At 42.8% G+C, this 13,859-nt stretch overlaps 1 protein-coding gene across 1 annotated transcript in view; it reads right to left on the reverse strand.

Moving 5' to 3' along the window:
• The window catches only part of FLT1 (fms related receptor tyrosine kinase 1), a 100,989-nt gene that overhangs the window by 42,546 nt on the left and 44,584 nt on the right, over nucleotides 1-13,859 (reverse strand). The window contains exon 11 of the mRNA XM_065730148.1: nucleotides 7,789-7,903. Within this exon, the coding sequence (XP_065586220.1) occupies nucleotides 7,789-7,903 (115 nt within the window). The remainder of the gene's footprint in view (nucleotides 1-7,788; nucleotides 7,904-13,859) is intronic.

Below are 13,859 nucleotides of genomic sequence, written 5' to 3' on the forward strand. Positions count from 1 at the left end.
TACTTTGACTGGAGTAGTGAAAAGAACTGGGATGGTGATAGAAACAGTTTGTGTGGCCATGATCCCATTGTTTGGAATTATTTGTCTTTTCTTAATTTATTCAAAATATTTTTCTGCAATTAATAAATTCTTCTAAGTCTGTCTGGGTGAGCTCAGAGACAAGCACAAGAAGATGAGTCAGTGGTAAACAAGGACCAGTTATCTGCATTTTTACATAAGCTCTGGCTGAGTAATTGACTGCTTCTATGTCTCCCACTCAGAGTCTTCATGGCAATCCCCCAAGTCCTTACTGTACCCCTAAATCATAGAACTCTTAGAGTTGGAAGGGACATTTAAAGGTCATCTCCCCATACTCCCCTGCAATTAACAGGGAACTCCCTTGAAATGAACAGGAAAAATAACGTAGACCTTCTGGTTTCCCAAACATTCTTTGGTGGAAAGAGTCTGTGACTTTTCCTCCTATACAAGCAAACACTATGAAGTCAAATTGTTTGATTTTGGCAAGGTTATTTGTTTTAGAAAGCTGCCTTAACCCACTTCAAAACTAGCTATTTTAATGGCACCTAAGCTCATGTCTCAATGGCCACCTACCTGTCCACTGCTAAACAGGATCTCATTTCCACCTAAAATTTTTTCTAACTTACATTTTTGGCTCTTCTGAAAGAGTCTCAGTAATACCACATATATAATTACAGCCCTTAAAAAACATCATGTTGTTTTGCTAAATTCAGTAGGCTGACCTCTACAAATTCCTAGTTATAAAGCATGGGTCCAGCCCTGTCTGTATTTTGTTGTTCTCTTTCAATTCCTTCCAGTTTTTAAACACCATCTCATACAGTGTGGACACAGGGCCTAGAGGCAGGATTCTTGCAGCCATTTCATCAACACTGATGAAATGGTGTTGAGAAGGAAGTTCCACAGCCTCTGCCAGATGGTTAATGTGGGTGGCTAAAAGTTGCTTCTGCCATCCCAGTCTTCCCACAACAAAATCAGCCTTTCTTGTGTCACTTGGTGTTACCTCAGAGCCCCTTTGCCCAGGTAGCAACAATCTGTGACCCAACACAACAGTGAAGGAGAACGAAACTTTCCATCTCTGACTCGAGAGCACCTGCCTTGATCCTTCTACAAACAGCACCAGACTGTTTCTGTGACTGAAAAATGCAAGTCAATCACTCTTCACACAAGTACTCTGATGTTTTGGATTTTTTTTGACAGTAGCATCAAACCGTATTTTGTCCTGACATTATCAGGTCTTAGTTTTTTAATGAAAAAAATATCCTTTTTATCTGAGCTTTGCTGCTCCATTCCACAACTATGTGACTACTACTTCTGTTATGTTCAGAATGTCACTTACAATCATATTCAACCAGCATGACTAAAGTTACCGGCTAGAGTGCTCGTAGATTATGCCTTTTCTTGTACATTAAAAGATTTTACAGGACATTCCTAGGCACTGAAATGCAGTGATTTAACCTAGTACCTTGTTTCTAACATTATTTTGGTTTTGACCAACTTGCATTGTCCCAAATACTGCTCTGGGGCAAGCTAAGGATCACTCTCAACAGGCAGCTTCCAAGCAACCATCATCTTTTGGACAGCAAGGGAGACAAATATTTTGAACACAGTCCTTAGCACCATACCAATGGTATGTTTACTTGAGTAATACAGAGATATCCATAGTGTCTAGCAAAAGCAGTAGTGACTTTGCAACAAAACAGAGTATTCTAGAGACAAAATGTCTCTGTATAAATCTTTTAGTTTATAAATAAGTCATGAGGATGAGATAACATCTGTTTAAACAGGTTGTGAGCCCTCCAGTGGTGCAGTCTGTGTTCTGCATTGTGGATGCCAGCCAAAACCCACCAGAGAAGCAGTGTATACAAAACTAAGCCTGGCACGCTGCTGTTTATTGAGTAATTATGGTTGTTAGATTAGTCTGTGCTGCATAGTTTCCCTATACAGCTATTGCTGCAAAAGGAGCAAGATAAAATATTTTTGCAGCTCTGCCTATCTTTGCAACAGAGAGTTTCAAGCCATGGATTTGCAACCACATTATATACAGAAAGTCTGAACCCATTTGCCATGATCAGAGTGGAGTAAATCCTCCCTGGCATGCTTGACACACTGAATCTGCTCATCTGTCCCCAAGTCCCGTTTACCACCAAAGCTTTAATCCTTTCTTCCAGCACCCATCTCAGCTGAAGAACCATGCTACAGCCTCAGATCCGAGCCAGGGGCTGGGGAAATGAATCATACAGTGCTGCTGCATCTGCCAGCAAATGAAAGAGGTATAATGCAGAAAGCCTGAGATGGAAGAGGAAATTACAGATCTATTTGTGGTGGAAACTATTGAGGAAAAGACCTCAGAAGTCATTGCAAAGCAATGGGATGATTGTTGTGGTTGGACCACAGTGGTCTGGTCTTTCCCCTGGTGTGCCTGCTTGAATTTCTCTCTTCCCATAATACTTTAAGTAGAGGATTCCTACTGATCCAGCTGATGGCAGAGGAGCGAGTGGAGATTTCAGCAAACAGCAAGTAGCCTTACTCTTCCCTAACTCCGAGAAGGACTCTGCAGACATATGCGTATACATGCTCCATTCAGAGATTGTTTTGCTAACTTTTCTAAATCCTAATACATTTAAGAGGCAAAATGTCCTTTCAGCACTGAGCAGGTTAGTGTATGTCTATCATGCACTGTTAATTCCCTTTTAGTTATGCTTTCAAGAAAACACATTTGTTGAAAAATTAGGTTTATTTCCTACATATATGCTCTGTTTATCCCCTTGGATTTGTCTTTAGGTAAAAGAATATTGTTTAGGAAGATACATGTTGAAATATTGGCAGGACACTACTGGCTTGTTCCGCCTATGCCAAAGACAACGACTGCATGCCTTCTGTTGGAAAGAAGCATCAGTGCAAAACATTTGGACACCATGATTCACCTTCAGAACCACCACTAAGTCCACAGAATGAACACCAACAAAATATCTGCAATAGCAGGACATGAATATGTGCAGATGAGCACTTTCTTTCCCTCAAGTCAGATGTGTGTATCACTGCTGTTCAACAAAGTGGAGCTCCGGTTTCCCTTTGCATCACGTTGTTCTGTTGGGCAGGCTGAGATTTAATGCTTCCATCTGACCCACGAGGAGATCGTGATATAGACAGCTAGAGATCCACAGGTACTCCCTACCCTCCTCCTCAGGGCCTACCAAGAGTAAAATTTTGCTTCCTGCCTCCCTCATGCACCAAGGGAGGTGATGTGCTTCAGCAGGGAGTTGCAGCTCAGCAGATGCAGGTGCCAGGTTCTCCTGGTTTTCATCTCACCAAGCACTCAGCTCAGCTGTCACCTCCAAGTCTTCTTTTTAAAAGTGTTAACAGCAATTCTAATAGCACTCAGGAAGGCCCCAAGGGAAGTTACTGAATGCTGAAAGGAAGGCAGGCTGTGATCCCAGTGCTATCCATAGCCTGGCTTCCTGGGAAGTTCAGACTGTTTGTCCATCTATATGCAAGTTCTCTGTCTTCATCAGTTTCCCTATTTCAGCCAAAATTGACAGATAATCTCAACTCAGGAGACCTCATGAGCGTTTCATGAAAGCCATCTGCTGGCAAAGGAGGAAGTCCAAAATGAATGCTGTTGCAATGAGCTGTTCAGCATGTTTGTGTGCCAGTTGGCCAACCCACATGGATGCATTGGCCAGTCAGCTGGTATGCCCAGGGACTCAAGTCAGACACAACATAAGCTTCCTTCTCTCATCTGCAAGATGGGGACATGCGAGAGAGAGGTTTAGGGTTTGGCATAGAAGATGCTGGTGAGATGGATGAATTCATATATTCCGTGGACAAAGTTTTTTATCATGTCCAAAAGGGGATTTACTATCCACCTTTGTGTTGGACTGACACACCTTCTGAAACTACCCACAGACAGTATATGAGATGGGTGGATGACACATCATTGTCAGTCAAATCAAATGTGGACAAGAGCAAGCCTAGGTTTGGTCTGATATCACCTTCTTACAGGATCAATACTTTCCGTTTTCTCTTAAGCCGGGTGGCTTTGTCACTCACAGAAGACTGGACCACTAAAAATGTGGGTCAGTGAGGTATTTATGCCATGGAAAAAAAAGCCATGTATGTATATATAAGTATGATAAACACAACTTCATGCATTCATAGTTAGCACTTGCCTTTCCTATCTACTATCTCCTTCTGTTGATAATCTCATACTTTCTTCTTGACCAACACCTTCTACTTTCACTCATCTGAACCCACCTTAGTCCTCTTCTATGCATTCTCCATGCCCAGGGGCTTTGTACAGTTCCCCCTGGAGCTCTCTGTGCAAGGAGTATTGCCTTATTCTTTCAGAGCTTTTGATAAACCAGTATGTGGTTTATCCAATGCCTGCACACAGAGCACATGTATATAATGCCATCTTACCAGTGAGTGCCCAAGCTATTTGTATCTAGTTATTGCAGGTCATTCACAGGGTGACATTATTACAAACCATTGCTGCTAGAATAATGATCAGTATTAGCCCCGAGCTACAGGCAGGTGTGAGCTTTGGCTGAGAACACTGAGAAGTGACAATTTTTAGCAGCTGAATGGCAAAAGATTGTCTGTGATCTGCTTACAAGATAAGTCTAAGAATAGCTCAGTTTTGTAGGAAGGAACTGATAAAGTACAACAAAATGAGAATTAAAACTTTGGGTGGAGAAATGAAATTGAGTCATTTTATGGTTAAGTATTATGACTTCTGTTGTAAACTTTTTCCATTATACCACTTGAGTTTCTCAATGTCTGTTTAGAAATGCTTCAACGGAAATGTTACTAAAACACAGTTGTCACGGTTTCTTTCTGTCACTATAAGAATAATGCACGGCAAGCTTCCTGCATTGCTTTAACCATGCAGACACAGGGGTTTGAGGTTTTTCTAACATTAAAAATATACTTGTGGCTACCTTGATAACCGCAGACAAACAAACAACTAATCAACCAGCACCGCAAAAGGCCAAACTTTCGGAGGGACTTGGATGCTTTACATAAAGGAAACCAAGGAACTGGTTACAACGCCTTTGACTAAGGTGAAAACAGCCACCTTGACTGCTGAAAGAAACCTGAGCATTCCTCATTTGTCTCTTCCCTTGATCACAATGATATCCTGTGGTCATCCCCATTTCTCCTTTCATGCTAACCCAAAAGTGCCATTTTTGAGTCTCTTCATTGACTTCCTCCTGCTTTGTCTCCTACTACTCTGTTGTTTCCATTGAGTTTGAGATTTTTTTCACCATTATTGCTATGCTTGGATGTGGAAGTGGCGTAGACACTGTTTAGATAGCAGGACTCCATTGATGTGGAAGTGCCTTAGAGAGTTGTTCTTAGCTGTTTGCAGTAGCAGAACTGCTTGCAGTCACACTTCATCAGAGCCAGACACTTATGATGACATGCTGCATTCAATGAGCTCAGTGCTGTTAACAGTTTTACAATATTCCAGCCCATCAGGAAGGGTTTTGTCTAAACTGTGTCCCTTTGAGTTTGCTCTGAGGGACCAAGAATGAACCTTGGACTACAAAGAGTGCAAGCTATAGACTCACAAAGAAAAAAAAATAAATAAAATAAAATCCTGGATGCTCTAGAGCAGCTGTGTGCACACAAATCATGCAACTTACTTTGGCCAGGAACCCAGGCTTAGAGAGCATTTTCTACTTACAATAGCAGTCCAGCTGTGCCTGGAAAGCCATGGAAGGGCAGAAGAAATGTAGAAACCTCTGAAGTGCAATTCACAGAAGTGAAGAGAGTTCACTTCAAGCTAAGTACTAGAAAACGACGCATGATACGCATGTTTCTAGCAAGGATGGCATTCAAGTCAGAAGACTGGCAGAAGCCTCCATCTGCAAGCTACTTTCTTCTGAACAGCACTGCAACCAGGAAAACTTGAAATATCTGGGAAAATAGATTATTTCTCTAACCTCCCTTTCCTCATAGGGATCAGGAGGGATAAAGCAGTGAAAGACAGGGCTTTCCTTGATGAACTAAACAGAATAAAGATAAGGAAAAATGAGGTGAACTGCTATGTTTTGCTGCAAAACATTCCATGTAACACATACAGAGATCTTCTCTTGGCTCATTTCTGGGCAGATATAAAAAAATAAATAAAATTGGGGCTGCTTGCCAAAGACTTCAAAGAAAACCTGAAGTTCTGATGCAGAGACCCATTATTAGCATCTTCCTCCAGGGAGGAGTTTGTTTGCTGTTGACTGGAAGCTAGTTTGACATTTCAGCCACTCCCCTTCTGCTGTCTTCAAAGCATGCAGCACACAAGAAGAATGAAGTCTGGTTGTTAGACCCTGTAAGCAGGTAGCCTTCACCCATAAGCATACCTAGATCTCTTATGGAAAATACTGGTTCCCATGAGTTTTTGTTCATCGTTCCCCCTTTGGAATAGGCTCTGTCTTCCTGTGCCTCAAATCATTTCCCTTTCCTCCTCTCCTTATGTCTCACTTTTCATGTGCTTTCCTACAATAGTGTCCCATAGGAAGCCGTTTGCTCCCATCTTTGCCTTGATCTTTAAGCATGTAGAGGTGGCCAACTACATTCAGCAAATGCCTCACTGGGATCCAGTGCACTCCTGTGCACTGGAACTGCGCCACGAACACCTGTGGTACTGCCTAAATAATTCAACAGCAGGAGAAACTGCAGTCCCAGGCATGAATCTTGGCTGTGTGCAAAGCCCTATTTATTCCACGGTGTGTGAAAGGGCCTTGGTGTGAGAGCAATTACAATTTGTATCCATTTTCACATGCAAAAGACTGCAAGAAGGCGTCAAGGAAAGAACAGTTGTATCTCCAGTGTCCTTAGAATTATGAGAAGTGTTTCAGTATCCTTGGAAATAACAGGCCTAGAATAGGGTAGGCTTTGGGGTTTATAATTTCATCAGCTCCTCCTGCCTCAGATCAATCTATGAATACAGATGCTGTGACAGTGATAATATCGTGCACCAATTCCTGAGCTCCTCTGTCCAAGGGCTGCCCATCCACATCAAGTCAGCATCATGCCTAGCTGAGAGAAGCTCAGCTGATAAGGGCATCCTCCAGGAAAACACCTTAATTTAAAGGTTTTGATGACTGAGAAGTTTCCATGAACCTCCAAAAGCATGACTATCTGAGTCATCCTTCAAGAGTGCCTGCCTCTTCCCATTCCTTATTAAGGGATTCTTGACCTGGACTTGACACCTGGCAATGAACAGTTAATGCAGACGGGGTGCAACCCACCATACAGTCTCTGAATGAGATCTCTGTTAAACTTTGCCTCTGTAATCTGAATTCATTTGTCCCTTTAAAGTTTTTATTGCAAGAAAAAACTTGGTCATGTAAAAAACCAGGACCACATCTGTGAATAAACTTTCAAATGAGAGTAAATAGCTATACTTTCATAGGAAAAACAACAGGAAATTGTGCAATGGCACAAAACGAAGCAAAGATGGCCTGCTGCCCTGCCTCTCTCATCCTGAGGTGCCCCAGCATGCTGCAGGCCAGCTCTAAGTAAACCATACATATACATATAATGCCACCACTTACCTTAATCGGACTGCATGCAGGAAAAGTACATCTCTGCATCTCAGCAGATAGATAACAAATCTCTTTCTTTGTAAATGTGGGAGTTATTTGCATCTACGCAGGTTTTCAAATCTGAACAACATAAAAATACTGGCTTCTCCACTGTTACCTCAACAACAATTTAAAGTACTAATTCAACGAACACAGAGAGATTGTTTGCACCTAGGAGGCATACCTTGTTTTTACCCTCTATGATGGCTGTTCGCTCAATGATGCTCTGGATCCTGTTTCCTATGTTGCTGCCAGTTTTCAGGTTGAAAGATCCATCAGTGTGAGAGCAAAAGCCACGCCTGAAGACAAAAAAAAAAAAAAAAAGACAAAAAAAAAAAAAGACAAAAAAAAAGGAGAGAGATCTCATTGATAAATCACAACACCCATAAGCCAGAACAATTCTTTTGGGAACACAAATTGTATGAGGAAATTGTGTGTGCTGCTATCAGAAGGCAAGGACTCCACAGCTGGCAAGGGCACTCCACGAAGTCTTTATGCTTGAAGCCTCATTGGCTTCATTTCCACAGCTGCCCTCAGAACACAGGATTTTTGGAGTCAATGTTAATATTTCACCCACCATGGACTAGGAGGTCAGAATTTACAATTGAAGCCTAATTATAGGATTGTGTGAGTCTCAGGTTTAGGACTCCAGTGCTCCTAAGTTTTTAGCCATTATCATGGTTTAGTCTTGGCTTCAAACTTAGTTTATATTGTTCTCAGTCCGAAGCTCAAGACAACATACATCTCTTTCAATAGACATACTATATTGGTTGCCATTTGTGCTCCCGCAGCCCCAAAGGCCAACAGTGTCCCGAGTTCCATCAGAAGAGGAGGCCAGCAGGAAGACAGAAGTGATTGTCCCCCTCTACTCTGTCCCTGTGAGGTTCCATTTTGAGTACTGCTTCCAAGCCTGGGATGTCTGGATCAAGAAGGGTGTGGAGTTATTGTAGCAGGTGTAAGAGCAGGACACAAAGATGGCTGAAGCACCTCTCCTGCAAGAACAGGTTGAGGGAACTGGGGCTATTCAGTTCGGAGAAGAGAAGGCTCTAGCAAGACCTCCAGTACTTGGAGGAAGCTTACAAGCAAGAGGTAGACCAACAGTTTACACAGTCTGATAGTGACAGGACAAGGGGGAATGGCTTTAAACTAAAAGAGGAGAGATTTAGGTCAGATACAAGAAGAAATTTTTTACTTAGTGGGTGGTGAGGCATTGACACAGGCTGCACAGAGCTGTGGATGCCCTATCCCTGGAGGCATTCAGAGCCAGGTTGGATGGGGACATAGGTAACCTGATCTGGTGGCTGGCAGTGCTACACATGGCAGGGGGGTTGGAAATAGATGATGTTAAGGTCCCCTCCAACCTAAGCCATTCTATGATTCCATGATTTAACTATGTGTAGGTTCTTAACATTATCCTGAAAAATAATGTATTTTCTCAATTCTAATTGCTTTCGTTAGCACAGTTTATAAAATGATGAAATATAAATACCTAGATTCAGTAATTACAAGACACTCAATAATCTTTCAAATTAACAAAAAGAAACAAAACTGTATCTAAACACCAAAAGGATTTAAATGCTAATTTTATCTGAAAAAGAAAAAAATCAAAGTAATGTTAATGAATGGAAGTATAAAGAAAATTCTTTTTTTGCTTTGTCCAACAAATTGGCTTACAATCAGAACATTCAGGTATGGTCATGGTAGAGCTAACATGTTTCCCAAAGCCTAATTCACGCATGGAAATAAACACATTGGAATGCTTCCTACATTCTGTCCATCCCTATTCTTGGAGGGTATCAACTTTTGCTTTCCATCCAACATTTAAGATATTGCTTGTTCAACTCTAGTTTCAACAGTAAACAGTCCACCATGGTCAAGCTCTATCAAACACAATGTCTCTCTGAAATTCCCTGTATGTGACAGACAACAATTACAGTATCCATAATCAAGTAGTTCCAACATGTGTATCAGTGGTGGAAAGCTGCTGACTGCATCACAGCAACTGATGCAATCCTGACCTAAGAACGAGATTTATGTCCTTTCAGCCAACTGTGTAGTTTGGTTAAACTTTGGATTGTTTACAGTATCAGTAACACAATGACTTTATATGCTTGTCTTTAATTGTGCAGCACTGCGTCAAATTGACCACCGCCTAAGCAGATACTGCAGCTTAAAGAGAAGATGACATGTAAACTAACTTAGGCTGTAATCATTAGCAGAAATATATGATTGTTTGTCCAAATTCCTTAATATGCATCAAGAGTCTCAGTGAGCTGAAAAAGCCAAAAACCAGGCCATGGTCATCTATGCATGGAGAACTAGGAGTAATAGGAAGGTAGCCTGAGCTACACAACCACTTCTTCTGGCTCTGGTTTGAAGGCTGACTCCTGGCACGTGGCTGCAGAGGCCAGGGTCGATGAAAGAGAGCTGCATTAATGCAGTTGATGTATTCAAAAGAGAGAAAAAAACAAACAAACAAACAAAAAAACCATGACATTTACTCAGAAAAGTAGTTACCATTTACTTTGCACATTTAATCTTCAAGAAGTCCACTTTCATAACAAGACTTGAACACAGATGGTATTGGTGGTATTGGCCAGTAACACTTCTATGCCATAGCAGGTGTCAGATGCCTAGCTGTAGGTGTCCCTGCTCATAGCAGGGGGGTTGATCTGAATGTCCTTTAAAGGTCCCTTCCAACTCAAATGATTCTACATTTCTGTGAATTTCTCTCAGGATGCCAGCACTATAAACACACAAAGAGGCCGTACCAAAGGCACATCTATGTGACTGGGCGATCTCTGTATAGGCAGAGATTCAATTAATTTCATTCTTACTCATTTCATCCTTTCTGATTCCTTTTAACAAATTTTATTCCTCTGAAACATGTGGAACTGTTTTGGTTCCCCACACAATGCATTTCTTTGTTAAAATATTAGAAAGTTGTGCTTATTAGAATAAAAGACCTCACTGAGTCCCTTTTTAGTAAACAACGGAAAGAACGTATAATGCATGCTCAGAAGCCACTTACGTATCTCTGACAGGTATTTGCAATCTATTTCCTTGCATCTCTGCAGTGCTAAGCTTAGCTTAGCTCTGTATACCTCCTTGAGAAAGACTGTATATATGTATTCCGGTTGCAGAATCTGAGGGATGAGGAGAGTGTAATGCCTTTGCCAGCAGGGTGCTGATGATTCATTGATACCATAATACAAACCACCATCATCATGACAGTAACATCACAATAACAAGAAAAAACACACATGTAAAACATTAGGTGAGATATTAGCCATGGAGGCACATGCATGAGCTCCACTGCCTTCACATACCACATTACCCGCTGGTTGTAATGTTAACACAATCACAGCAGAAAATCAAATGCACTTATTAGCAGTTGTCTGTGGGTTTAATAAAGGAGACAGAATCCAGCTGTGAGCACGCTGCCTGGCAGTGCATGGCACACGGCAGGAGATGCTCTGTGCTGTGCCACTTCACTCCATGCTCTGCTGGCTCAGCACGCCTCTGCAAATTGGCTGCAGCACGGCTGCCAGGCAGAGCCTGGGACAAAGCTCAGCCTCATTCGTCTGGATGCAGTAACAGATGCTTTCCCTCCTCAGCTGCCAGATGCACTCACTGCAACTTCAAGATGCCCTAGCATGGCTGCAGGCTTCCGAGCAGGTTCCTTGGGTTATTACTCTACCATCCTGCCTCTCCTTGCTGCCAGCAGTGCCACACGAAGCCCTGCTTGAGATCAGCAGGCAGAGAGGCAAGGACAGGTCCAGGGTAAGTGGAAGCAATGAGGAGCCCTGTACCCTACCCTGCCTTCATCTCCCAACAACAGGCATTTGTAACTGAGAGGGAAAACACTCTTTGAACTCAGATGTGACCATCAAATCAAACGTTTGTGTTCCGTACAGATGCTTGAAAAGGAACAGCAAGAAGGAAGAGATAAAACTGCACTCTGGCTGGGACCAAAAAACCAAATCTCCTTCCAATTAATTTGTTTGATTTTCATGTTGTTTATCCTCACACAAATCATTTATGCATTTTTATGTCTTGTAAAGAAACTATAAGTTAAACTGAACTAATGACTCAACAAAATAGCAAGGGCTTCCTGCTTGTAACAAAACCTGGTGGTGTTTGCAGGGAAACCCCAGTGAACTTTGGAGCTCTCACTCCAGATATCCCTGTGTTTCTGATGTGAGTTTGCTGCCTGGATAAGCTTAATTGCTTTGCATCTTCAGGAAAGTTAGCAGAAGGGTTACAGCCAGGTTAATGAGAAAGCACACAGTGTGCACAGAGGCTGATAAGCCAATATCTGCCAGCATGTTTCTGAGCAGCTCTTACACCTGTTTTACCTCTACCCATTCCTGCTTTGTGGCTGGATATAGCTCTGCACATGGAGAGATTGTATATAAGAAATGCAAATGCTGCGTGCATACAAAGGTATGCTTATAAATATTGTGTAAGCTCAGATCAAGGCAGTCCTGTTCTGTGTACTGCTCTGAGCTCTCTGCTGTCCCACATAAGTGGTTTTCGACATGTGTCTGTGTGCTTGCTCACATGTGCATTCCAAGAGAGCATGGGCAAAGTGGAGCCAGAGGGGCTCAGCAGGGGATGCTGGGAGCAGGGCAAGCTCCAGAGAGCTTGGCTGCCCAGAGACCCACACAGTGCATGCAGATCAGGGAGTTTACCCTTCTCTGGGAGGACAGAGGGGGTTTGTGCAACCGGAAGCAATCTGAGTTTTAAAAAATGTCTGTGATGTGCAGTGCTGTCACTTAAAGGGGCCGGGAGAAGTGGCTGGGGGGAGGGGAGCCAGCTTGCTGCTCAAGAATACATCAAGCCTTGAGGAAGCAGAGTGTGCCATGTTTGAAGATGCAAAGATAATCACAGTGCTGGGAACCGTCTTGTGTAGCGGAGGAAGCCAAACAACAAGAGGAAAGCAGCATATGCTCCTGATTTCGCACAGGAAGTTAACAGCACCTCCTGCCAAAGTGAGATAAGAAAACTCCCATGGCCTATTCTGGACAAGGCCATGGTTATCAACCTCAGCTTCACACTGTCCTCACTCTGCTCCGCAGCCCGCTCCCTTTCCTAATGAGTTTCAGAGCCCTCACCTCTATTAGCATACAGCATGCCAAGCACAATAGTGTGGTATATTTATAACCACTGATGGGGAAAAGTTTCCAGGGTAAGAGTGTACTTCATGTCATCTTGATATATTTCACTGGAATGGAACTACAAACCAGCTCCAGGACTGAAGTCCTGCCTGCGAAACTACAGATCTCAGAATAAAAGTAGTTTTGTCCACAGCAGAGCCCAGGAGCTGGGGTACAGGGTTTGTCTGATGATTACATATGACTTTCTGTGTGACAGAGTCCTACACAAAAGCCCCAAACCCAGCTTGTGCTCAGACACATCTTCTCACCCATACTGTAGACAGAGCCACAATGTGCAGCTTAACTGGTGACAAATATCAGTGTAAAAGCCCCAGTCCTCCTTTCAGTTAAAAGAATGACATCCATTTTATCATTCCACTTCTCCCCCTTAAGCCCTCCTGCATGATGCCTTCACAGTCCTTCCCCAGTGTAAAATCCCTTCCAGTTCCCTAACTATTCCTCTTGGAAAAGTCACTGTCAGCTTCCACCACACACCTATTTGTTGAGGTATTATTTGGCAATTACATCTGTACTAGGAGCATGAGGAAGGCATCCTGTAACAGACAGTGACTATTTTTTAGAGTGATTAATACCAGAATTTTGTATTACTGTTATTTTGCTCAGCACCTATCCCTTTATAGGGCAGCAATTGATTCTTTGCAGTGGCAGGGCAGCATTGTTACAAATCCAAGTTAGGCTGACACACGTCTTTAGAGATGTGGTGATGACGACACTACCTTCAAGACAGGAACTCTGGAAGTTCCTGGACTTGTAAGAACGTATGGGAACTGTTTCCCACTTGGAGGTTATCAGAAGCATCTGAACAACACAGGCCTTACCTGCCCTGAGCCTCGGAGCTCAGTGCCGTGCAACTGGTGGCACTGGGCTGGCGTAGCCACACGTCCTGGAGAACACTGAGTCACAGCAAGGCCGGAAACAAGAGAGGGAAAATAGTAACAAGGAGCACGTATGGGCTGTGAAACGTGTGTTCTGGGGGAGGGGGAACATGCCCTTGCTTCCCACCAGCTTTGGCTACAACGTGATAATGTGCTTGTCTACATAGGACCTACAGGAGTTCCCATTCTCCATAAAAAAA

This window comes from Cyrtonyx montezumae, unplaced genomic scaffold (assembly GCF_038088225.1).
Source record: "Cyrtonyx montezumae isolate F1298 unplaced genomic scaffold, pur_monq_1.0 scaffold_12, whole genome shotgun sequence".
Lineage (NCBI taxonomy): Eukaryota > Metazoa > Chordata > Aves > Galliformes > Odontophoridae > Cyrtonyx > Cyrtonyx montezumae.